The sequence below is a fragment of the Rhamphochromis sp. 'chilingali' genome (genome assembly GCF_963969265.1).
Source record: "Rhamphochromis sp. 'chilingali' genome assembly, chromosome: 18".
NCBI classification, from domain to species: Eukaryota; Metazoa; Chordata; class Actinopteri; order Cichliformes; family Cichlidae; genus Rhamphochromis; species Rhamphochromis sp. 'chilingali'.
The window spans coordinates 32,988,662-33,015,705 of NC_137945.1; the positions used below are offsets into that span (position 1 = coordinate 32,988,662).

At 44.5% G+C, this 27,044-nt stretch overlaps 1 protein-coding gene across 1 annotated transcript in view; it reads left to right on the top strand.

The window, feature by feature from the left end:
* LOC308386242 (uncharacterized protein) overlaps nucleotides 1-27,044 on the top strand; it is a 112,773-nt gene that overhangs the window by 41,343 nt on the left and 44,386 nt on the right. The window contains exons 4-7 of the mRNA XM_080865651.1: nucleotides 15,936-16,049; nucleotides 17,018-17,104; nucleotides 19,191-19,379; nucleotides 24,885-26,357. Coding sequence (XP_080721777.1) covers nucleotides 15,936-16,049; nucleotides 17,018-17,104; nucleotides 19,191-19,379; nucleotides 24,885-26,357 — 1,863 coding nt within the window. The remainder of the gene's footprint in view (nucleotides 1-15,935; nucleotides 16,050-17,017; nucleotides 17,105-19,190; nucleotides 19,380-24,884; nucleotides 26,358-27,044) is intronic.

Sequence of the window (27,044 nt, forward strand, 5' to 3'; positions counted from 1 at the left end):
CATGTCCCACAATCGCCTGTCCTGCTGGTCTGTTTGCAAAGGCCAGCTGGTCGTCGCCATCCACCCATCATGGCCTCTTGACCTTTACTTGCCTGTCGAGCTTCATTTCATCCATCTGGAGCTTCACGTTCATTGGTTGTGTGTACCTGTTTGTGTGTGGGATGTTTGGGGCTTTTTAAAATCTGCAGGATGCTCAAACTGAGCAGAAAACGAGTTTAACGTTGGAAAAAAGACAGAAAAAGTAGTAAAGACTTGCTTTTCTGTTTAACATCAGACTGTATGTATTTGCATGACAGCGAGTCTTAAGTGGCTACAGGAAGTTGTCAGATTGTTGCACTGATAATCAGCAGGGATCCTTGCAATGCTGGGAGAGACCGTCAGCTGCACACTGTGTGCTCAGCAGTCCTGTTGCATACGATCGGAATAAATTGATCTCACATTTGAAGTATTAAGCAGCAGAGATGAGGAACGCATACAGAGCGTCTAATGAACTATCGGATCTCTCTCTGGCTGTCTGCTCAAACACGAATAGACCAATGAGAGGAGTGTTTGTTGTGTGTGGGTGTGTGCTCCATTTGGAAATCAGAGCATCTGTTTTTTTCTCTCTTTTAAACTTTCCTTTCCAGTAGTCTGAGTAGTCTTTGTTCCCACCTCCCAACCTTAAGTAGCCCATACACACTTCTGTTCCTCTGTTCGCTGTTTTTGGTCGCGATGCTGATGATCCATAAAGTGCTGCTCTGCATGGCTTTGCTGGAGAAAGGATTATGCATGGGTATGTAAGTGATTGTGTATCGTGTCCCTCACTGGCAAAGCCCAGTTCCCACTGCTGCCTCTATCAGCACAGTGTGAAGGGTTGCATCCCTGCATCTTCTACACTCACAGGGAAAATATGGTGGTGGTGGGTGGAGGAGGTCTGTTCTCGACCAATCAGACTCCAAGAGGAGGTATTTGCAGGGTCTCCAGCCTACTGCCGATTCACTTCCTCTTCACAGTAAATGACACAGATGCAGGTTTAAGCTCTGTCCTCGCCGGCTCATCTATATCTGCCAGTTATTTCCTGATGAAAGCATGCCCTGCTTTATTATCTGTTTCACTCTAAAAGGAATAACAGTGAACAAAATGATGTATTTGTATAGCGCTTTACTTAGTCCCTATGGACGCCAACGCTTTACACCACATTCAGTCATCCACCCATCCACACACACATCCACACACTGCTGATGGCAGCTACATTGTAGCCACAGCCACCCTGGGGCGCACTGACAGAGGCGAGGCTGCCAGACACTGGCGCCCCCGGGCCCTCTGACCACCACCAGCAGGCAAACATAATGTGGATTTAAAAGACTTGAGACTAGTAATCATAAACTAACCTAGAAATGGAGTAGTGCATTCCTTTGGTTAAAATCATAGTCTCGTTCTCATTTAATACAAATATTCGTCCACATAAATATTATGCATGTGTTGATCTCTAAAAGCCTCTGAACTGCACGGTGTCCACAGACTGGTGGAGCATCAACAGCAAACATTACAGTCACACATCTCTGAAAGCAATCTGTTGGTATCTCCAGTTTTTGTCCTTTTTCTTTTTTTGCTGATCCGAGAATTGATCCGATCCGTGACTTAAAAGCGTGATCCGAACCGAACCGTGAGAGTTTTGATCCCTTGCACCACTAGTAGCCGCAAACTCCACTGGTGCAGCTTTGCAAACATCTTTTGCAGATTTAGTTTTCCAAGAGCTTCTTTGTCTACTCCTTGGTCTTTCTGTCGTCTTGGCTGCAGCAGGTCTGAACGGTGAGTTTGGGCTTTTGATGGAAAAAAGGCACCACGGTAAATCGAGTGGCTCTTTTAATCTATAACACAAGCAAACAAGAACCAAAGGAAGCACTTCCAGTAGTCAGTCGCATGCAGTGAACGTTCAGTTTACAATCAGCCGCCCTGCGAGTCGAACCGATGCTGATTCACATCCCGTGTAGGATCCACTGAGATGAAGTCACGGTGAGGATGGATGCTGATGACAGTGGGAGGAAGCGGTCTGCATGTAAATAAGTCCATAGTAACTGTCTGCATGCACGGGCAACTTGTGTTACCGTGGTGTTTGCATGCATTTGTTTCTAATAAAAAGGTGGCTGATTTCGCACACTGCATCTGTACTGAGATCAGCAGGAGCACAGTTTAGGCTGATAAACCTGTTCTCTTCCTGCTTTGGTAAACACAGCATCAGCCTCATCAGGCACAGTGGTTCCATCCATCACTGTTATTGCAGCAGTCCCCAAGGTAAGGACGCAGGCGGTATAAGTGGTAACTGGGTCAGAGGATTGAGAGCATAAGCTGAATCCTGACAGTGCAAATGCAGATGTGTGTGCGCAGAGATGCTGCATGATGCTTCTGCATGATGCTTCTGCATGATGCTTCTGCATGGCACACAAACTCAGCTGTAGGATGTCGTTTATCTTTTCATGTCCAGTAATGAGTTGAGGACGAGATGTTTTCTCATTGTTGATTTTGTGACATCTTTACTAACCTGGTTTCTTCCCTTTTCCTCCTTATCCCTTCCTGTTTGTCCTCCTTCTTTTCTCCCTGTTTTGTGATATTTACACTCTTCTTTGTTGTTCTATATTCTTCTTTCTGTTTTATTGTTTCTTTTCTGCAATGTCTTTTTTACACTTTTCCTTCTTACTGCTCCCATGATGCTTCTTTTTCCTACGCCCCTGTTTTTCATCCTTTCCCAATCCCCACGCTTCAGAGGACTAGAACCCGCCTCCATCGCCATGCTGACTGTCAGCCCGCTGTGCTTCTGCTTCTGTGCACCTCCTCCCTTCTCCCCGTACCACACACACACACACACACACACACACACACACACACACACACACACACACACACACACACACACACACACACACAGTCCTATCCACTGCTCCTTGATCCAGCATGAAGGAGAAAGTCTGAGGTTGTGGACAAGACCTCACATCAGCTTCACTCATCACACACACACACACACACACACACACACACACACACACACACACACACACACACACACACACACACACACACACACACACGAGGTATTTGTGTATTGAAACCCTACAGAACTATTTATTCTTTTTTCCGGTTGTCCCTTCCTCCTGATGTGATCTAATGGGCCTCTCCACCATCCTTAGTAAACCAAATGTGTAGGTAAGCCTAAACCGAACTGTCACTGATGTGAACAATGTCAGTGAGACGCAGTTCTGTCTTTTATTCTTTTTCACTGAAGGATGGAAAGTTTGGTTTGTAGCTCTGAAAGCTTTCATTTCAATTCTTTTTAATTGCTGTTTCAAAAACGTACGTCTTGTTAAATCTTCTTAGAGCTGTTCCTGTGTTTGTTGGGTCTGTGGCTGCGATCATCACGTATGCCATCAGTTCCTTCGGACGAACATTTTAGTTTGTCCAAACTGGTGATACGTTCCTGGTAGCCACGAGTTAACACGGACCTGCCGCCCACAGCTGTTCATTATTTACAGCTGAGTATGCACGGTGGCTTTCTATCACACAGCTCTGACTGGTGGCCAACATTCACCTGCTGCGGCCCTGCTTTTGCGTCTCTTGCCTATAAATGAACAGCATATCTCTGTGATGCATTAAAGCTGGATACAGACCCAACAACAGTTCAGTGCAGCTTTCACTATGAGTTCAGTCATGTATGTTACCTGTTAACATTTTAGATGCAGGGATTGTTCAACTGTGTGCCACAAAGGTTTAGCCTGTTTCCTGTCAGTTGTTGTCATGGCATCGATCTGCGTGTCCTTTTTAGAGACTCTCTTTGTTGTCTGCCTTTGCCAATAAACAGAAATATTAACACACACTCACCTGCCTTGAGTTCTCTTTCTTCTAACCACACGGCTCTAAACCTCTGACTGCTTTCTATTTCTGTCTCTCACAGCCTTTGATATTAGCTGCAATGTTTCGTTCCTTTTCCAGATATTCCTCTATCGTAGCAGCTTTCTAAGAGAACAACATGCTTAATAATCCTGCAGCCTTTGGAGGCGGCGGCGTTTCCTAACGTAACGCTGGGAGATTAGCGTGTGCCACCGTGGAATGATTTTCCGGTGCTTCTTAGAGCTGAAGCCTATTTCTTTATTATGCTTCTTTTTCCTTTGTGCACATTTAATCTGTTGCACAATGTAAAAAATGGAAAGAGGTTTTCCAGCTATATCCGGTTTTTGTCTTTTTTATTTGGAGTAACAGCTCATGTGCTTTTTCTACAGCTTTCCATCATCCTCAGCTGAACTGCAGAAAAATGTGCCAACTGGTCACTTTTGGCAGGAATGGACATTAAGCTTATTTTTTACGAGTACATTTGGGTTGACAAGCTGCCATCACAACAAATTACCATCAAACAAGTGTGCAGAAGAGCGAGCATGGAGTTTGTGTCGGAGGTTCATGGTGGGATTAATCCTCCTTACATGGAGCAGGTTGAGTCAGGTGCAGGTTAAGTTGATTTCAGCTTTTATGGCAAGACTTTGGCAACACGCCGCTCGAACGCTTTCTGTCAGAATGTTCAACACAGGGAGGAAAATGTATTATTTTTAGATAATTCGACTTACTTTAAGAAATGTTTGTGGAATATTAAAACTGTTGATGAAGGAAACCCGTCTGAACACTGTAGCATCATCAAAAACCTCGTCACGGTTCAGATGTTTTTATTAAAGTCCGTTCTGCAAACCTAACGCTCACCTGAGCCGGGCTGTGAGGTCACCGCACTAACAGTGATCACGGATGGCACGGCGGAGGTCTGCGTCAGGCAGTCACAGTAGTGCTGAGATGAGGTGGAGGCGGGCCAGAGGGCGGAGGAGCCTGAGCACGGGCACCATGTTCAACACCCAAATTACATTAAGGAAAAGTATTGTGTGAGCTGAAGTTGTGGGATTTGGTTTCCCATCTTTCACACTGTGGGAATCATGTTTCCATGGAGCAGCAGATTCCTGTAGCCTCACGTTCTCATTCAGAGAGTTCCCACCTTCCCCACGGCTTCTTTTTCCCCTGATCAGAGACATTAAGGTCATGAAGAACCTGTCTGCACTTATCGAACCGGCTGCTACTATGAACCAAACTAGTTTATCTGAGTCGTGCCATGAACACTGATATTCCGAGGAACGTTGTCAGTGTTAATGTCAGAGATGAGCACCTCCCTTTGGTTTGTGCGCTCAGGCTTTTTTTAAAAGGTAAAGTTACATTTCAGCTCGCAGAAACATGAAGAACAGGGTTCTGATTTCTTTTTCTATCGATCTATGAATTTCTAGTTAACATCTAGTTCATACCAAGAAAAATTAACTAATCCAAATGAACCCTATGAGGTGTCCATTGGCTTAGACCGGGCAGCGACTTCCTGGGTCCAAATGTATTCTGCTGGGCGCTCTGCCTCTTTCCGAAGCGCTTTAGGTTTAATCCTTCATCTCTTGAGCCTGAATGTGCAGCCATGAAACATGGACGAATACGAAATATTTGGCTGGTAACCAGCCACCAGACAAAGTACAGACATTCTGTACTTAAGTACAGTAGTGTAAGTATAAATACTACTGTTGAAAAAATACTCCAGTAAAGTAGTGATTCAGTTAAAAAGTAGAGACTCTGAAATGTACTCAAAGTAATAAAGTAAGAGTAGCTCTTTGGAGGACGTTTCTATTGTGCACAGCTAACTGAGCCTCGTGCTGTATTAACGTAATGATCAAATAATAGCAGTAGATGGGATCCAAACTTTAGTCTCACTTAGAAGAAAAGAAGGAAAATAATAATAATTTACATGTAAGCTTGAAACGTCCAGTTTCTCGAACCCCACTGAGCATCCTTCGGTTAGCCTCTCTCCTGTCCTGTCTCAGCTGCACCTTTAGCTGCAACACACTGTGAGACAAACTGCACACAAACAGTTTGTGTGTTTGTGGAGCTGATAGAAACCCTGCATTTGCATTACCTGCCACTTAAAGTGATCACTCCCTTTTGCAACTTCCGGACACCTGCAGTTGTTGATGTGACGTCCTCTGGTGGTTAATACACGAACAGTGCACGTGTTACTGTTCAGGCTCAAATCGGTGTGATGTTTGCAGGCCGTGCAGTGACAGGAAATAATAACGTTCCTCACATGTTGAACCAAAAGAAACAAGCCTGTTTTGAAAATATGAGGAGTAGAAAGTACAGATTTGTGTTTAAAAATGTAGGGAGTAAAAGTAAGAAACTACTCAAGTACAACTTCCCAGTTCTGCCAGCTGCATACATAAAACAGACCCCAACCAATCACAGCAGATGGCCCCGCCCCTCCCTGAGCCTGCTTCTGCTGGGGGTTTCTTCCTGTTAAAAAGGAGTTTTTCGTTCCCACTGTCGCCAAAGTGCTGCTCATAGGGGGTCATATGATTGTTGGGTTTTCTCTATATGTGTGTTATTGTAGGTCGACCTTAGAGTATAAAGCGCATTGAGGCGACTGTTGTTGCCATGGTCAAGATGACAGGTCCATGTTTCGATGTGTTTTTATTGAATTAAGTTTATGACAATCCATCAGTCTTTTCTAAGACATAATTACCCCGTGATCAATGTGAGTTATGAGTACAATATTCTTTTTTCTGTTGAATAACTTACAAAAAATGGCTGACTGCACCTTTAAAGTGTGTTTTAAAGGGCTGAGTGAAGGCGAAGAGCTGAAGACTTTAGTCATATATGTTTTATATAGCATCACACAGTAAAGACATACAGTACCATAAACTCAAGTCCTCTCCTGATAATGTTTGGAGTTCTGTTTGTTCAGACTTTAGACTAAAAGGCTAAAAATAGAAGATTTTATTGCTGTCAGTCTGCTGCACAAACCTGACGTCTTATTTTCTTGATTTCCTCATTTGTTGTGGCTGATCTGTGACCAAGATGACCAAAAACATTGGAGTATTTGACAAATCTGCCAGCTGTCTGAAGCCTCAGCAGCCACACCGGCCTGGTTTCAGTTATGTCACATACGGTTCATGCGATCGAAGCACCATAACTTCACACTTGTAGCTGAGCACATATTTGGGCGACTTGACTTTCTCACATCCTGATTTTACTTGAAGTGATTTGGTAGAAATGCTAAATCTTTCCTTAAAATATTCATGATGTGACTTTAATCCCCAAGCTGGGAAAAAACCCTAATTCCTCCCTCTGTGAAGCTTTCTGTCTCCACCGTCTGTGCGTGACCACCTCTTATATTAGGTGTGTGTATGCGTTTGTGCAACCCTGCATGGATGCATGTGTGTTTGTACGCCACCACACCCACTCTTCTTGAGTGTGGAGATCTGAGTGTGGCGTTATGTGGGAAATGCTCTGGGAGGGTAGCAACAACTTGTGCTCTCCACTGCACTTTGAAGCGTGCACCCGTTCATCTGTTGCTTTGACAGGTTTGAGAAATCCCTGCTGGTTGGAGCTGAACGCCCCCCCGCCCGCTCGGCTTAGTACAGCCGGTTGTGATGCGTAACAGCGAGGCGTGCACGATTGCAAATATGAGCAAAGAAAAGAAAGAAAGAAGTCAGAAATCCCTCAGAGGTCATTCATCTCCTTAGTCCTGACAACAGAAACCAACAATCACTGATGTGAAGAAGATCAGGGAATGTTTCTCATTCCAAAGCTTGTTTTCAGGCTGAGACGAGGAGGTGAGGGGGAGACAGTGACATCACAGGGGTCACAGAGTGGGAGAACGTATGGAGGGAGGAAGGATCCACTGACAGCTACAGTATGTATATGGGCGTTTGTGTTTTAAAGATGTCTGCAGGTCCCACACACACACACTCGCGCTACAGAGACGTCACGTCAAACACACCTTGCCCCTCTCCTGCCTGTCAGTGCACATCACTCTCACACGCTGCATTAGTCTCATCACTGCATTAGCTGTCCACGGCCTGGTTTCCTCCAGGACCTCGACCTCCTCCCCTCACAGGTCTGTTAGATTTTTGTATTAGTGCAGCTTCATCGTTACATCTGTGTTTCACACAGGAAAGATCTGCGGGAACAGTTCGAGATGAATACATGTAAGCTAACAGGGTGTACTTCAGGCCACGCCCACCTTCAGAGACGGTGACTGCAGGAGATATAAAAGCAGATTCAGTATCCAGAGGACCACTAGAGTACCATATGGTTATTTCTGGACAGCGTCCATGACTTTAGAGGGACTGCTGGCTCTCCTAATCCTTTCTCAGGATATGTGATGTCCTCCCTTATCTTTCTTGTTCTGTTTTCGCTCACATTTTTACCCTGTAAAGCAAAGTTTTAAACAGCAATGAAATGCAGCTTCCACACCTCGACATAAACTCCATTTAGTACAAAGTTCGGGGAGGACGGTTCCAGGAACGGTGGATAGAAATTTACTTGGATTCAAACTGATTCCAACTACATGATTAATGCGGTGGCGTGGCTGAATCAACAAGACACCGTCGATGTTTGTCAGGGGCGAACGGCAGTCTGTCCCCTCGATGAACCGTCACTGAGCGCCCGTGGTCCTGCAGCAGCCCTGACCCGGCCGCTTCATGCTTCCTATCACAGCTCAGAGAGGCTCAGGAGCAGGCAGAGGAGGTGGTCAGCTGGAGGACAGCAGCCTCGCCTGCCAGCTCCACCCAGATTAGACCGTTTTGGTAAAGCAGAGTGTGGTTGCTGTAAGCTGCTGTCCTCACATATTTAACTATGTTTGTGTTTTGCTGCATTGTCATTCGGGATGTTCCACTCATTTTAAAACCATCTGATCTCTGTGCCTGACATGCACTCACAGCACGTCCTCTGATTGTCGCCACATTAACGACTCTTTTGCTCGATAACTTTTCACAGCCCTTCGTAGAACTGCTTCACAGTCGTGGGTCTTTCTGCGTCAGAGCACTTCACATGAGAGAAACTTCGTTGTCATCATTTTATCTTAGAAATCACACCATAGCCACGAACCTAGTTGCAAGCTGTCTTGTCTAAACAGTGAAGGATTCCTAAAGATCCCAAGTAGGCCATGGCCTCATTCTTAGAGAGCACGCTCTGTACTTTTTCACTATTATAGGAAGTTCACGACGGATCTGTGCAGGCTTTGTGATTTACTGCACTTTTGTTTTCTTAATGTAAGCTTGCTTTACACAAAAATAAGTTTTTCCCCCCGGGTAAGATCCTGTGCTGACTGTTGTTCACAGCTGTCCCATCCACCAGTCTCTCATACCTACTTGACAATACTGTAAAGGCCAGAGCATGTTTACAGTATTGTTTAAAGCTCCACTGTATTTAGCAGGTTGGAGTCTTTGCTGTGACCCTGTCGTTGTACTGATGCTGTGGAAATGTTTATTGTGACTGTGTTGTTTTGACCTGACAAGCCCATTGTCCTGGTCAGGCCTGGTACAGAGTCCCTCTATCTGGCAGAGCAGCAGAAACATCACAGTTGCTTCTTTGACACTGTGTTGCAGCCTTTCATGTCCATGTAGTTTAGTGACCCCGTTCTTTACCTACGATGTCTCTTATTTTATTTTGGGTGCGGTTCTGGTCCCTAATTGTGGTTACGTAAGAATTCATCTTTTTCTGAATGGGAGCTGAGACAGATTACGTGCTGGACAAAGGAGTCAGCTGACGATTAGCAGCAAATACATCACAGTCCTGCAGGGTTTGAGATGTGTTTACCTTGCAGCAGTGTAATACCAGATCAGAGTTAACATGCAGGTAACTGTTACCTGGCTAAAAGTACAGCAACATGGAACAATACATGGAAAAGAAACAGAAATGGGAATAACCTTTGTACAGTATTTTTTTTCAAGATGGCTAAAAATTGAAATCCTGAATCAGCTAAACTGAGTCTGATTGCTGATACTTCACAGATTCATTTGTAATTGTAAGCAGAGCCTGTTCAAAGGTGATTGGTCAATAGGTGAACTACTAATCAGCTATCTGATTGTTCAGTCTGACGTCACTAGCCGTGTCTGGGTCTAAACTCCGCTGCAGGTCCATATATCAAACGATCACTATGGCATTACTGAGAGTTGAAAAACTGTCTAAAGTCTTTCATCTTTAATAAAATGATCAGCGTTCTGCTCTACCAGGTGTAACAATTGAGTTTAACATCCAGGCATCCATGAAAACGGAATTTATGACATTTAACGGAGTTAGAAGTTAGCAGGGAGTTAGCTCGCTAGCTTCTATCTAAATACAATATAGCATGTCCTGACTGCGGGGTTTTGGAAACAAATTCAAACGTACAGCTCTGTTATCACTTCCAGCATAAATGAAGACAGAAAACTAAACAGCAGTGACGTTTGTAGGGTTACTGAAGTTGGGCTAGCTGGTATATAATGATGTGCTACGTGACCGCTAGCGACACAGCTATGTTAGCATAATATAAACAAGCTAACTTTTTTCCACTTGATAAAAGTTAACGTGAGTGTTCTCGGTGGTCAGGAACAAATGTAATCGCATGGCAGGATGCTGTAAAAGGACCAAACTTCAGCCAGGAGAACAACTGAGATAATCCATCCACAATACGAGGTTAGTCATTCATATACTGCTGCATGGGCTGGGCTGTAGTTACATCCTAGGGTTTTAAAAACTGAGCTTAAATAAATGATTAGTGGTAATAAAAGCCGAGGGAGGTCAACAGTGATCACTGACTGTTTTAGGAGCTTTTTGAGATTAAATAGAAGAAAATACAAAACATTAAACATGTTAACAACACAAAAGCCACATTAAACGCAGACTACTTTAGGCCCGCAAGTAGGATTCGTCACGTCATCACTGAACAACTGGATTGGTCCAAGAATTCTTCTCCTGTGACGTTAGTGAGGTGTGTTTACGGGGCTGCTGTCATGGGGAGCTTATGATTTGTCTCTGAAGGATGAGAATCACTTATACAGACAGACTCTAAATGTGACTCTTGAAGTATCGCAGATCATCAGTCCCATCAGTCATTATGACTTTCACAACTCCAGTGTAGGTAAATGGGAATATAAAGCCCTCTTTCACACTGCTGAAGCGCTCAGAGCACTTTACTCACTTTCACCCAGTCACACAAGCACTTTTTTTTAAAGCAAAGTCCTTTCTGTCTACTCCAGTTCATCCAAAGCTATGCTGTTAAAATTCTGCTCTAGAGTCGTAGTTGTTAGGTCAGGTCATAGGCACGAGGTCATAACCAAGTTAGACTGACTGTATTCCTTGGCTGACTCCTTCTGCATCCTGAACTTGTCCTACGAGTCCTACAATGCCCCCTCTACAACTAGTTCATGCATGAGTAGGATTAAGCAAAGCTTGTGTGTGTGTGTGTGTGTGTGTGTGTGTGTGTGTGTGTGTGTGTGTGTGTGTGTGTGTGCGTGTGTGTGTGTGTCTGTGTGTGTGTGTGTGCGTGTGTGCGTGCGTGTGTGTGTGTGTGTGTGTGTGTCTGTGTGTCTCTGTGCGTGCAGTTATGGCAGAGCAGTTCTGAGTGTGTCCTCAGATGCCTCTGATGTGTCTAAGCAGTAGCTGCTGCAGTCTGTGTTGCCATATTTTGTCCTCATACTGAGGTCAGGCAACCCCCAGCAGCAGCAGCTCTTACGTAATGCAGAATTTATCTTTCAATACACAAAGACTCCCACTTATTATTCTCGGGCAAAAGTCACACTTTGAGGTACGAGCCCTTACTGGGCAAAGGCACCCTCTTGTTTCATACTAGCTGAGGGATTTTGCTTTTGGAGGCTTGTTTTTTAGCAGCATTGATTGCTTACTGGACCTACAGCTGGATGGTGAAAGCAGTGCAGCAGTGCTGATGTGACCACCCTTAGAGATCAAGTGGTCCAAGACAACTGAGCTGAACTTCCAGCTGAAAGAACTGGAGTTAATCTGTTAGCATCAAGCACGTAACAAGCAAATCGTTTTTCTTTATGGAATCAGTGCCTGTTCAAACACTTTCAGCACAAAGGCTGTGCTAACAAATGGGAGTTCATTTCAAAGGTCGCCTCTTCTGGAGCCTCTTTAGCACACGGCTAAAACAAATCCAAGCCTTAACATTAACGAGTATGTGGGTTAAACTGCTGTTTTCCCAAACCCAAACATTAGCGCTAACAGGTGCATTTCCATTTCAGTTCAGATAGCCAAACAACCCTGCTGTCTTTACATAAAACTCATTGTTGCAGCCAGGTACAAAAGCGACCCCCTAAGACTTCCTCCTTAAATCCAGCTTCACAGAGTTACATATATGACAGTTTTTGAGTTAAACGATTAAATTAAACTCATACATTTACTGTTTTATGTCCACTTTAAAAAATAAGCCATACATGACAGCTTAGGCGTTACAAATGTAAGACTGGAACTGGAGTGGAACTGGTTTCCCCTCCTTTTTAAATCAATCCAGCACCTCACCGAATATAAATTTCAGTGTGAGCCGCATCCAGATGCTATGTGAAAGATGAAATGACTACATCTGAACAGGCGTTTGCAGAATCTTATGGTTCAGGAAAAGCAGGTTTGCAGTTATGATCTTCCACGTTTACATGAAAACATTGCTGCTTTCAGATGTGTCACACATTTGATCCATTTCACTTCCTTATTGGTTTGTTTTTTTAATTTAACAGATGCGGACACATTGGTTAACATTCAACTCTAGACAAATGTTAGAAAGCCAAAAGCTAGCCTGTTACCATCAAATGGTAAATGGACTGGTTCTTACATAGCGCTTTTCTACTCATCTGAGCACTCAAAGCGCTTCACACAACTTGTGCATTCACCCATTCACACCCATTCACACAAGCACATCTTTCTAAGTGCTTCATAGCTAACATTCACACACGTTCATACTCCGATGGATCCATCAGAGAGCAATTTGGGGTTAGTATCTGTGGTGGGACCTGTGATACCACAAGAAAAGTCTGCTAGCGCTAACACTTCTTTAAAAATAACACACAACAGAAGTTTTCAGAATCTGAGGTTCCCCAAAGTTTAAACTTTGCATTGCAAAGTTAGCAATGCTCAAACAAAATCAGCCAGCAGAGCTCAGTGTTGCCCTCTAGGGAGACGGTTAAAGGTCAAGCAGTCATGATGAGTGTTGACGCTGTAATGAGCGTCCTGTTGCGCACTGACTCGCCTGCTAGGAGCTGTTCAAATTGGCGCACACACTTACCTGCACTCACTTGTGCTGCTTCACAGTCGGTCTTCGTCCCTCTTTCAGGCTGAGCAGTTCACCATCGGTACATTAAACACAACAGCACAAATCCAGCATGAAATTTTCCCCCGCGGACTGAGCTGAACTACTCAAAATTTGTCTAAGCTAAAAGACCTGAGGTGCAAAAACATTCACCAAGCCCAGACCCCATTGTTTCACACAAAAGTGAACACTTAAGTGCAAATTTCAGCCCCGTGGACGCTGTATCTGGTGTGATGCAGACAGTATGTGCAGACGACTTCAGAGTGGATTAAAAGACTAATATTGAAATGAAACTTTCTGCAGATATCTGTGAACGTGCCAAGATCGGTACAAGGAAATGAGGCATGAGCGATCAGCATGTTGTAGGCAGAAGTAATTACATTGTAAGTAATTTTAAGTAGCACGCTCTTCATTTTAAATTAGCAGGTATTTTACAGGAAAGGAGACCAAAAATATAGTGTAAGTGGTTTAAAGTTTGCAGAACAAGAATCAATATTTCCCATCTTCATTGTAAGTAGTTGGACAGCTGGCAGTATTATGGAGTGGCTTAACTTTGACTAACTTCCTGGTATTTTACTGGAAAGGATGTGCTGCTTTCCAAAGTTCTGGTAGTTGAAAGAGGAGAACAGTCACATTCATATTGGTAACATAAAAGAACAATTGAATACTAGAACATCCAGCCATCATGCACATCAGCATAATTGATGTTAAATAAAACGAAGATCCAAAAAGGCAAGTTTAACCCAGAGGCTTTGGGAACATGAGAGTCCTGTTAGGCTTCAGGATTCAGCGTCTTTACAACACATTCGTACTCCTGAAGCGTAACACGCTACGCCATGTGACAAATCGCTGGTATGTTACGCTTTCCGGTCACCCACCAACACATTCGGAAACAGGAGGAAACATGAGAACCGTTTGGACTAAATCTACACATGCACATTTATTTTCCTCTCATCATGAATCACTCTGGAAAACTCTAACACCATTAAGAGTGTGGTGAAGGTCGGCAATGGTCTCGTGGGTCACTTAGCCTTCAGATAGTCCCAGCAAGTCTTTAGCAGGCAGTTAGTGTCTGCTGATGACGTGCAGACTTTTAAAAATGCATCTCTGACTGTGCTGCCACAGCTAGCATATGTCGCTAACTCCACGAGCCGCCAGTGCTGCATGAACATAGAAAAATAAATGTTCCGTGGTGTGATTGGACTAGTGGGCGGTATTATGAACTGTTCCCAATGTACCTGTGCAATTTATGTAGAAGTAATTTGTTTCATTCTTTTCTTTTTTACAGTTATTATATGGGTGGGTGTAAGGTCGATGCTGGATTGTGGAGCGCTGTAACCCCACATGTAGTAACAGCTCTGACTGGAAGTGAAGCAAGGTCATACGAAGCGTGCAGCGACCACGGTTACAAAGGCTTCTGACTGATTGGTTCTGGCTGCTAGTACAACTTCTACTGTTGCCTTACAGATGTTTTCTTTGAGTGATGGGTGCCCAGCAGACAGTATGGTGTTTCTAATAATAGCACAGAAGCAGAGCGAATTGAAAATATTTGAAATATCTTCCTAATCTTCTTTATCGAGTGGTGGTTCGTGTACAGATTAGGGAGCAAGGTTCCATACTGTGCACTTCAGGCTCCGCTCCTGCTGGTTTCAGCACCTTGGACAGAACCATAGCAGTAGAAATATGTGCTTGATTGTATGTAGCCTGTGATCTCATTGGGGAGACAGAGAATCCAGCCTGAGCTCGAGCACCAGTGTTTTTGAGCGAGTGGTGACCCTGCCGACGGAGTGTTTTCTGCCTCCTGTCGAGACAGACGATGCGCACCCCACCACGGCCCCGTGCACGTCTGATATATGAAAGCTTTTTTGACTTTGGGTGGCGTCCTGTCTGTTCGCCTCACTGTCACCCTCTGTGGACACAGCTAGGAGAGGGTTGCCAACGGTGTATCCCTCCTTCTCTCCGCAGCTACTCCCCTCCCTCCATTACTCCCCTTCCTCAGTCCCTTCCCGTTTCTTCTATTCCTTGCTCTGTTTGTCTGCTCTTTTACGCTCGCTCATCCTAGAAATCCTCTTTTCTGCTTTTCTTATCTCTTCTCACTGAAACGTCTGATCAATTCCTCTCTGTGTCCTCGCTGACACCAGCCTGCCTTTCCCTCCTCGTCCTCATTCCGCAGACTCTTTCCGTTTTAACCTCTTGCACCCTAACAGTCAGTTGGAGGTCTGGGACTTGTTGGACAAGAGCTGAAGCATGATTACAGGGTTAGAGAGGAAAGGAGAGGGCTGTGCGAAGTCAGGCAGTGTGAGGGGAGGCGCTAGCTGGCGGGGCCTGGGACCTGAACTAGACAGACAGTAAAACGTCACCACACCAAAGCCAGACTCCCCGACTGTGATCGCGTGTGTGTGTCTGTGTGTTTGTGTCCCTGTGTGTGGTGATTTTGCGTGTGCATGTGTGTATGTGTGACTGGGGGTTCACAGTGTTAGTAGCTCACAGCCAGCTGAGGCTGCAGTGGAGACAGACAGAGGCACTGAGCAGCACATAGCAAACACCGCTGATTGTTGGTTGTGTAGCACTGGGATATCTGCTTTTGGAGGAAATTTAGCAGGTGAGAGTACAGTTGTGTGTCTGTGTGCGTCTTTCTTTCGTGCAACAGAACCCTCCGTGCAACTGTGTATATTTTGGCAATGCCTGTTGTATTTGTGTAATGTGTATGCCAGCATGTTTGTGTGATTTTGGTAGCCTTGTGTCATTAAAATGAAGACATCAGCATGATCACCGAGGCGAGTGAACTAACATCCAGTCATCTGTGTTGCGGCTGCAGGTAGTAAACTGACCTCGGGGGAACAGACGGCAGCGTCGCACCCGGAGCCGCAGGGGGAGGTGTGGCCACACTCGCTTGACCAGCAGCAGGCCTTGGCTTCAGACTTCTTATCAGGTACAGAGTTTAGTGGCTCCACCGTATCGTCCTTTCATCTTAACTTGTTAACACTGATTCACGACATCGTTTGGACCTTCTGTGGTCACAGTGGGACATTTTCAGGAAATGATGTCGTTTTTGACCAGAAAAACTGGACTGGACCAGTGCTCGAGTCTGACTTTGTAGCTTCCAAACCAGTGACTGCCCCATATCCAAACCATCTCAAGGTTTTCTGTCCCAGAATTAGCTCTAGATAGACTTTGGGCATCACATATAAACACAAAGCAAGTGTATCACTAACTGGAAGCATGATGTCCAGGGAGGATTTAAGAAAACTGACATTGAATATATGTCTAAATATTTATATATGAATTGTTGATTAAAATGTTTGCATCAGTCGTTCTCTGTGATTTCCAAAAAGCTTCTCACGCTGGCTGCTCCTCGCCTGGGCGCGTCTTAAAGGCGCTCGGGCCCAGAGAAGCAGCGCAGTTGGAGCTTCACGTTACTTTGCTTTGCATGGTGGAGCAGCCTCAGAGTGTAGCCACCACGTTTCCAAACCCATGCAGCTTATTCACTAATGGTTTTTGTCTTTGTCCAGTGTAGATACAAATTATGTGCATTACATGGTAAAAACCCAAATTATTGTCTAAATGTAGTTTAAATGTATCGTTTTAAAGTAAAGATTGAGCGGCTCAGCCTCTTTGGGCCACTCCTCTGACTCCCACTCGTGTTTCTGTGTAAAGTATTTCTAGCATCATTCCAACACAGAGCAACATAGACTGTATATCGAGTATAAATAATGATTTGTGTCTGCTCTCCTCTTTGCTGTCTGCCCTCACGTCACACCTTTTGAATCGTTAATGCCGTCACGCCCAGTGGCGCCTCCACTCAGTCGACTTCTCTTCTATATATTTGCCTGCGTCTCATTGCTCTCTCTCTTCTCTTGTCTTCACCTTTTCCATTGCTCCCTCCTTCCCTGCTGCCAGTCTCCGTGGCAACTTATTCTAATCCTCTGGGCTTTCAGACCAGCCCCGCACAAAAGATGGATGCTAACATGATGGGAGCGTTTTCAGGTATCCTCCCAATATTTCCTTCTAACAGAATCACAGATGTGAGTGCTGCTGAGATATTAACTGTGTGTGTGTGTGTGTGTGTGTGTGTGTGTGTGTGTGTGTGTGTGTGTGTGTGTGTGTGTGTGTGTGTGTGTGTGTGTGTGTAATTGAATGATGCTTATCATTACTCAGCAACACTGTCTGATGGGGTCTGTGTCACTACAGAGTCTCCTACTTACAAACACAGGGCTCGCTCATGCATGGAGAGCCTGCTACACATGATGAAGTGCTGCGTTGTGTCTGCAGCTTTGATATTGTCATATTTCAGAATATGAACACTGTAATTATCTATTGTGTATATTTGAAGTAAGGGCTTTGTATCCTGTGTGCATATGTGGGTTATTGTGTTAACCTCAGAGCAGCCGAGTAGCACTGAAGTCATGAAGTTGAGCATCATGCACTCCTGACCTCTCTGTGCAGACACGGGGCTTGTGCAGAGACTGTCAGTTAGCTCCTTTCTTCAGAGCCAGGTCCATTTTTATCTTTCCGTCACAGAAGACACATTTGAGATCAACATTTTCATTCTCATGACCATTTATTGTGCGGAGCTTTCTCCGGTCATGGGCGGCTACTCCAGTGTTTACTCTGGTGTTGCTCCAGTTTAAGTCGTTCCTGCTTTTGCTTTCCAGGCTTCATCTGCATTTTGCACTACTCTGTGTGACTAATTATCATGTATGACAGTGCTATTATTAAATATGTGTTCTGGGCTAAAGTCACTGTCTTCACATGCTGTTGATGGCTTCTTAAAATTTTGGCGGTACAGTAGCTGCAGCATCATATCGTAAGTATCTGTATTTCTAGCCTTTCACAGCTGACGGCTGAGCGGGCGACACGATAACTCAAGCAGGAAGTCTCAAATTGATCCCATATTAAAATGGATGCGTTGGGATCACAGTGATTTTCCTTGTGTTTGAGCCTTTCCTTCTGTTTAGCTTCACATTAAACTCAAACACTCTTTGATATGATTTGGATTTCATAGTTGAATCGATTACTACCAAAGCAAAGTCCCTGAGGCAGCAACCAGCCTGAGCGCTGACATTTCCAGCACCCTGCTGCAGTCAGTAAGAGACGTTTGAATAGCTGCATTTGGTCTTTTGCTGTTTCTCAGTGGAAGAAGTTGTAAAACTTACAGTTAACAAGTCCAACGTTTGGAGTCTTTGTTGGTCAGTGTTGGACACCACTGGTGAACTGACTTGTATTTGTACGTGTTTTGTTGGTGTATTTGATTTCAGCATTGTATGCTGAAAGAAAAACAAAAACATTTTGAGGGAGCGGACTCAAGCACGTGACTTTCATTTATATATATATTTCCATTATCATAATATCAGCGCTGAAGCTCTGCCTGCCAGAACAATCGCTGTGCTCTGTCTCTGCAAACATACCTTAGCCTTCATCACTGTGGATGATTACAGCTCATTATTTCCTTCCTCATTAAAAATGCGACTTCCAACCAGGAACTTTGCCCCAGAATAGCCAATAGTTGTCCACGCTGACGAATTGCATTTGTGGACGTGACCCTTGTTGGTTGCATGCAGAGCTTTAGCCGTCACTGGCTTGGTATCTGCTGGTAGTTTGCAGAGTGACACACACTCACAGTGTGAGCTATAAGGCTGAGTTATGCCTTTCACCATGCCAGCCTCTGCAGAGCCAGCTCTCATTGTTGTCTTAATGAGACCTGTCGTCTCTGGGCCACCAAAACACCCTGCAGGCTTGGACGGACACACACACACACACACACACACACACACACACTCTGACCTATACAAGTACAGCTGACACGTGCATCAGTTTGGGACTCATGCAGGTGAAGAGTCTCGTTCATTGTTGCGACCACGTTCATGACCTCATCTCTCACACATGCTGTGTATGTTCAGGCCCCTCCCCTCTACGAGCGTATTCAGAGCTGTAATGTTGACTGCATTCAGGTTGTATGTGGTGTTTTCTTTGACCTTCTTACTGTTTCTTCCTCTTCTCTTCATGTCACAGTGAGTAATGCTGTCGGTGCAAAGAGAAGGTTTACCTGTTTGTCTGCTTTCTTGTTCCTCAGGTTTCTCCCAGCCTGGAGGGATTGGGATGAACGTGGAGGTGGGAGCTGCACCCCTTCAAGCAGAAAAGCCTCCAAGTATTGCAGATCCTCAGATTCTCACACCTCCAGCAGGATCAGTCGCCCCTAAGGAGCACAGCCCCATGCTGCCCGAACCACAAGCTCCTCGCAGCCCTTTGGATGTATCAGCAGGTAAGACTCATGCATTGAACTCACACGCCACAGTGTTTTTCTTCAACGCCAGTTTTGGTTTTTTAATCTAAACTAAAGCACAAGGTAACTTTAGTTTCAGCTTCTCCAAATAGCTTGTCTACGGATCAGCACCTTTGCATTTCCTGTGCATTTAAAATTCGCTCAAACTGTGTCGATTTTTCTTGTTTTCCCTTAAATTAAGTCAAAACTTGAAGTGAGAACAGATTAAGAGTATTGTTGCATGTGTGTTGCGGCTGAAACCGTGTATTTGATTGACTTTGAGTTTTAATTTTGAAGATGGAAAATGTTTTAAGGATCACGTGGTTTGGTTTGAATACTCATAAATGGCTTGTAGCAAAGGGAACCTTGGCACTCTCACCTGAAATAATTTTTGAAACACACATACTTGAATGAACACAATTGGAAATGAACTGACCAAATCAGTGAACTATTGAACCTTTAGTGTCTAAGAGCATGTCCTCATAATGTAGGTGTGTGTGTGTATCTTCTTCCAATCCCTGCACCACAATAACTGCTCAGTTTGGAAGCAGTGTTTCCTGTTATGCTTGCTCGTCACTCGTGCTGTACATGTTGGTGTAGCTGCAGAAAGGAGGTCAGTGTGCAGGTCAGTGATCTCTGTGTTGCACAAAGACACGCTCAGCTGTCTGTGTCCTTCACTGTCCACACTTTACGACTTTGGACCGGCCGATCGCAGACTCTGCTGCTCTCCAGTTCAGTGTGCGTGCATCCTAGAGAAGCAGAGTCTTACTTGTTGTCTTGCTGTGGCTTGTGTCGCTTGACAGAGCTGTGCTAAAATGCACAAAAGCGTCACAGCAGCCGAGGCACCTGTAACTGCAGGTGGTCAGCTGTTAATCAGTCTGCAGAGTCATGCACCCATTAGACGCCCTTTTAGATCAGCTAACAGGGCTTGTTCTTCTCAGACCCCAAAATTGAAGGTTTGTGTATGCCAGGAAAAGCTACAGGAGTGAAAACAAATGTGATGTACTGTACACACAGAGGCTATGTTTAAGAATGTCTGTCATTCCTGAAACGTTTGTGTTCAGCCCCTTGAATTAAAGCTAGACGTCTGCAGTCAGATTGTTTTAAAGTTCACTGTGGTGAATCCAGACACAAAGCTACAAAAAAGGTCATTGTCCAAAACTTTATGGATCTAACTGTAAATTCCCAAACAGTCTCAAATAGCAGGAGCAGGAAACAAACACTAAGCGTGGGTAAAAATCCTGAAGGATCAGCAAAATTCCTAGTAAGGAAAAGTCTTACATTGGGCAGGAGAAGCATAATGCAGTGTCGTTTCTTTGCTGTCTCAGCTCCATGTAGATTTATAGGCTGAACCTTTAAATCTAGTAGAACCCCAACGATGTGTGTCTGCAGTCTTCTGATACTGAGGCTTGATCTCAGAATATCCAGCCACACACATACTGTCTTCAAACTACAGGTTCTTTCTCCAAACACTCACTCAGATTGTGTCAGTCACAGTGTAGTTAATGCAGACGAGTCACATAATAATAATATTAATAATAATAAAATATTCCTGAATAACATCAGTATTGTTTTCTTAATTGTCATTATTGACAAATGTTTTTGGATAATTGTAAAAAATAAATTCGAGTCAGAAACAAAACCAACAAACAGGCTCCTAAAGAGGAAGGAGGAGCCTATTGATCACGTGCCTCATCACATGAGGTGTGGAAAAAGGGGCGTGGTCATTATCAGCAGAGGTTCCAGTGAAAACATTGTAAGAACTTGCCTCACCCTATCATGTGACCTACTCAGATCACCTGGCACAAGATGTGAGTGGGCGTTAAGGCATCTGGGACAAGATCATCGATGTTGTGGGGTCCTGATTACTCCAGGTTTGTGTTTCAGAGGGTGGTGGGAGTCAAAGAGGAGGTACTGGTCCGTGTGTGTGGGGGCTTCAGGTAAACTTCAGTGCTGAGGTTTCTATTCACCTCAGTGTCCATCCATCTTCCTCCACTTTGGTCTTAGAACCGAAGAAGCTTCTCTTATTGGAGGTGAAAAGTCTTCAAGATAAAGTCCAGCCGCTTTTCTACAGCTGCCCATTGAAGTGTGTGTTTTATGTCTGCCTGTGAAGCACTCGGGAACACAGAGTGACTCAACTTTGCAGCAAACCCTAGCCCCCTCCCTCTTCAAGATCCAGACTGCACATGCTTGAACCTTCGTCTGACTGCCATGACACCAACTGACAGCCCACAGTGCAACAACAAACTGCACTGAGCAGATGTAACCATGTATCTGGCAGCATGAAATTTGTCTTAAAGCTCCATGTAGGCATGCCACGTGATCTGTGTCTACAGTGGCTCGCAAAAGTATTCAGCCCCCTTGAACTTTCCCACATTTTGTCACATTACAGCCACAAACATGAATCAGTTTTATTGGAATTCCACGTGAAAGACCAACACAAAGTGGTGCACACGTGAGAAGTGGAACGAAAACCATACGATTCCAAGCATGTTTTACAAATAAATAACTGCAAAGTGGGGTGTGCGTAATTATTCAGCCCCCTGAGTCAATACTTTGTAGAACCAGCTTTTGCTGCAGTTCCAGCTGCCAGTCTTTTAGGGTCTGTCTCTATCAGCTTTGCACATCTACATTCTTCTTTGAAACAGCTCCAGCTCAGTCAGACTAGATGGACAGCGTTTGTGAACAGCAGTTTTCAGATCTTGCCACAGATTCTGGATTGGATTTAGATCTGGACTTTGACTGGATTTTCGCTCCACTTCCAATAATTCCATTGGAATTGGAATTCCAATAAAACTGATTCATGTTTGTGGCTGTACTGTGACAAAATGTGGGAAAGTTCAAGGGGGCCGAATACTTTTGCATTCACTGTATTTCTTTTGTAAGTGGTAGGTTTGTTTTGAACAAGAACGTTTTCCAATGTGTGAAGCCAAACTTAAGAAGTGGTGCGTGCTATTTATTCGGGTTTGGAGGTACACATTTGTAAAATCTTGGGTGAGGATCGCAGTCACATTATATTTGTAAATCTTACTGTATGCTTGTTGATTCGTAACCCCTTTGAAGCCAGTTTCACTTCATATTTTATACTCTGAGATTTCATTTCACTTTTTAATACAGGCCATATTCACACACAGTCATTTTGACTCTTTGACTTGAAGTTCTTGCAAACTATTGCACACACACACACGACCCTGAAGGATGCATCAGGGTCGTTTAGTTCAGCATCTTGTCAAAAGACATGTGGACATGCGTCCTGGAGGAGGTGGGGATCAAACCACTGACCTTTTAATTACTCGATGAGCTGTTTGAGTCACGGCTGCCACTTTTGTACCAATCATGCTCATTTCATATCTGAAGTCTGACATCATGAGCATTTTGGAGCCAGCCTAAACTGGCCGTTGGACAAATTGTAGTTTCTGGCAGTTCCGCGTTGGCGTTTCAGCCCTGGAAGTTTACACTGAGATAAGCAATGTTGTTCGCTTCACATATAAGTGTTTTAAATGTTGTGGCTGATATGTGCATGTTGGTACTGCAGGTCAGGAACATTTACAGTTTTTGTAACGTTATCCCACTGTGACAATCACGGTAACAAACTCCATCTGTAGTCCTTTAGAAAACATCCAGAATAACGAGCCTTTGCACCACAAACACTGCAGTACTTTCATTTGATGTGTTTCTGCTTCCCCTGATACATACAGAGCACAGTTGTGTCATGTGTTTGTTAATATGAAAAATGGTCCTCCAGAGAGCTGCTGTACTGTACTGTGTGGGTCCTGACAGCTGCTCCACTTTAGCTGTTCTTCTTCAGCTGTGTACCTTTATGTATATACCTGAGATCTAGAAACAAACTGGGCCACCCCTCCTCTCAGCGGACGATGTCCCCGCTGCTCTTGTTAGCACTCCTGTATCTTGCATTCGCCATCCTATCTTTACCGTCTCCCTTCTAGACTGAAATCAGGTTGACTACTGCCATCCATTATAAATGCCCTCTATTACTGAAGCAATGTTAAACTGTGGCACAAAACTAATGGAGTCTGCTTTAGTTACAGTAAAGTGACCTGTGTTTGACCTCCTTTCTGTGGGAAAGCATTCTTCTTGATATTTTTTCCACGTCTTTCTGTGTCTATCATTGTGTGCATGTTGGGCACTTCACTCTAGGTACTACATACTTACATGCACACATTCTCATGTGCCTGCACAAAGCTATGTCGTTTGCTACTAGCTTAATTGTGAGTGTACACAATGTACTTGTCCTCAAGGCTGCTCTGAGTCAGTCGCCCAAAATTAGCCTATTGTCTCCATCCTTTAAGTTGCTCATATACTGCGTGTGTGTGTGTGTGTGTGTGTGTGTGTGTGTGTGTGTGTGTGTGTGTGTGTGTGTGTGTGTGTGTGTGTGTGTGTGTGTGTGTGTGTTTAATTGTCACTATCCATTTGCTCAGTCAGTATTACATTAGAAGAAATCTTCAGACTATCACAGCTTGGTTTGGATTACTTTATCCGCTCTGTGTTAAAGTTGTATTATTTCCATTTGTAGCTGATTCTTAGACTCTTCATTAATCCTTCACTGGGCCTCTGTGCAGCTCCACATTTCAACCATTGTCTGAAACAAGTTTGACTGTTTAATTCCCCTCCTCTCCTTTAAATCCAACTTTATTCTGGTTGGCTGCCCCTCACAAGCACAAACTTTAACCAGCTGCTGGGCGGAGCCTGTGTGCTGATATGTGTGTCTGCCATGACCGTATAAAGACTATTTCCAATCACTGACATTATAAAGAAACAACTGTGTGAAACTGAGCATTTGGACTAGTCTGAAACCTTTTTATTTTTTGATTACTTCCAAATAAGCTGAGCTTATTATTTGAAACATAATATTGCCAATATGACCACTGTAAGTAAGTAGATCCTCTTAAAGAATATGAGAACATGCACACTTTCTTCACTAAAGGGCAACAGAAATGAGGCTCTAAATGTTACGCTGTTTGTGTAATCAGTATCCCAGTTATCTTGTGATTTATTTGCCTCTGTGTGATATTTATCTGTCCGTTTTGGTGCATGCTCAATCATCCAGGTAAGGAAATCCCAAAAAGTTGATTCTGTTCATCTGGACGTTTTCCGTGGGAGAAACGTTTCATCCAGTTCACTTCTTCTTCAGCTGAATCCAGATTTCCACTACATTTATGAACAGTACAAACTAGCACCACTGAATGAACAATGGGCTGTGAGGTCAGCTTCGTGATCATTAGTATGAAAATTGTCATGACCATTGATCAACAACCATTGATCAAAGACCACTGATCAATGGCCATGAGTACCTCATACTCCTCGATTCAGAGATGGTCTTTGCTTTTTCACGTAAATGGCCTCCTTGACCCCCAATTCAAACCAACCCTGAATCAACTTTTTGGGCTTTCTCTGTATTGTTTGTTTTAGACTAAGGGAAAAAAGTTAATATGCACATATCTATCTTTACCTACCTTAAACTATGCCCTCTTCACCCACAACAAGGTGCCTTAGGCTGGCCAGACCAGGCTGGCTGCCTGTCGACAGACCTCCCTTTTACTCCAAGTGTCACCACAGTGATTGCTCGACATGCCAGCCATCTTGCAGCCAGCCCTGAGGACCCACCTGACAGTTGGCCTAGCCGTGAGAGCGCTGCCTATGCTGGAGGCGACGAAAGGGACAGGGATGGATCAGACCGAAAACAAAAGAAGAAGAAGAAAAGACGACAGAAAGATGAGGGATCCTACGAACAACTGGAGAGCAAGGGCCACCCTGAGATGCAAGCACTGGGAGAAAGCACCCGACCAACAGAGGAGTTCTATCATAGGATTGGCCCAAGGAGGGATAAAGCAGAGGGTGGTTGGGAGGAGCAACTTGGGAAGAGTGGAGGCCCAGGGAAGAAGGGGAAGAGCAGGAAGAAGCTTCCAGAGGAGTGGGGAGTGGCAGAACCATTTGTTCCTTCATCTGCTGTGACCTCTAACATTACAGAGGAGGACATGATGGATCTTGGGAGTTCAACTCTGGACAACCTTGAGGCCTACTTGGCAGATGAAGATTCAAGCCAGAGCCCCTGGAAAAAGGAGGTCTACCCAGATGAAGGCTTGGTATCTTCCCCTCTGTCTCAGGATCTTTTCTCCCCAGGAGCTGCTCCCATTAGCCCACTGGTCCTGAACAGTGAGCTGAAAGCCACAGCAGCTCCGTTTACTATGCCCTCTACCACCAACGGCAAATCACTCGGTTCCTTCCCTGTGGCCCCTCCATGTTGTGACCCATTTGATCTCTTGATGGAAACCGAAAATGCAAGTCTGGGCAACAGCAAAGAGGCTATTTCACCACCCTTTTCTCCAGAGAATGAAGCAGCAGTTGGTAATCTGGTAGACAGCGGCATGTTTGACAACAGCAGTTCTCTCCAGGAATGTTGTGAGCAAGCCACGCCTGAGGCAGACACCTCAGCCTTCAGCCCTGCCACCCAGCCAAGCCCAAATTGTTCCCCTGAAGGTGAGGTGTTAGCCTCAGCACCACCTCTCTCGCCGTCTGATGCTTCATGGGTTCTGAACAGCTCAAATATGAGCAGCAACAGCGATTTATTTAATTTTGCTGACATGGGTGCGCTAGGTCATCCTTTACCCTTAGGCCTAAACTTCGACACCCCAAGCCCAGCACCTCTCCGTTCCCCAAAAACTACGGCACAGGAATTCCAAGCCAGAGAGCTCAAAGAAGGCAAATCATCCCCAAAACAATCCAAGAAACCACGCTCTTCATCTTCTTCATCCTCTGTTAAGAGTCCAACCTCCCCAGAAGCTAAAAGGTTCTCTCCAATGGCATCGCCTGTCACCAGCCCCTCTTCCCCTCCATCGGTCCCCCCTCTGGCAGTTCCAGGATCTGGTCTTAATCCTGCAGCTAAGCCCTTCTTTCCCAGCTTTGCTGATCCCATGGAAGAACCAGCTGTGGCCAATCAAGATGTTCCTCTCGTTGAAGGTTGGTTGTAGTCACCCCTGGACAACGTAGAAATACATAAAGTAACTAAAACATGTAGACAAATGGTTGCCATGCATGTTGCAATCCAGCTTGGGTACTTCCCATATTTGAAACTGACGTCCGATAGATCTTGAGCAGAACTGATTGCTTGGGTGTATTATATTCATCAAGGGTTATGTCAATCATTACACCCATTCGTTCTGTTTTCTTGCATGGATACATTTGTCTAAAGACTTGGCTGAGGCTTGCTGGCTGTTTTTGAGTGACTAACGCATGGATTGAAGTGTTGACCAACAGGGCTGTGGATTGCCTTGACTCTAAAGGGATGTTTGGGTTTCATTGCAGTGGGATCGTATAAGGTATTAATCAGTACTCGAAGCCAAACGGTCAGTGTAACTGTAAGCTATATTTAGAGTGTTTTCAGGACTCAACACTACTACCAGACACAAGTTTCCTGAAGCCATCACCTCTCTATCTTAACAGCAATAAGTACTTTGACAAAGACAGCACTGTTACCTTGCAGAAGACAGAGTTGCTCATTTAGCGGGGCCTCATCTTTGATGTTTTAAACACCTACAGTACGTATACGCTTTGCATCTCCTAACTGGGAAGAAGCTGAATATAATACACTGAGTACGAATCAGCACCTTATACAGAACTACTTAAAAGAAACTGAAACATCCCTTT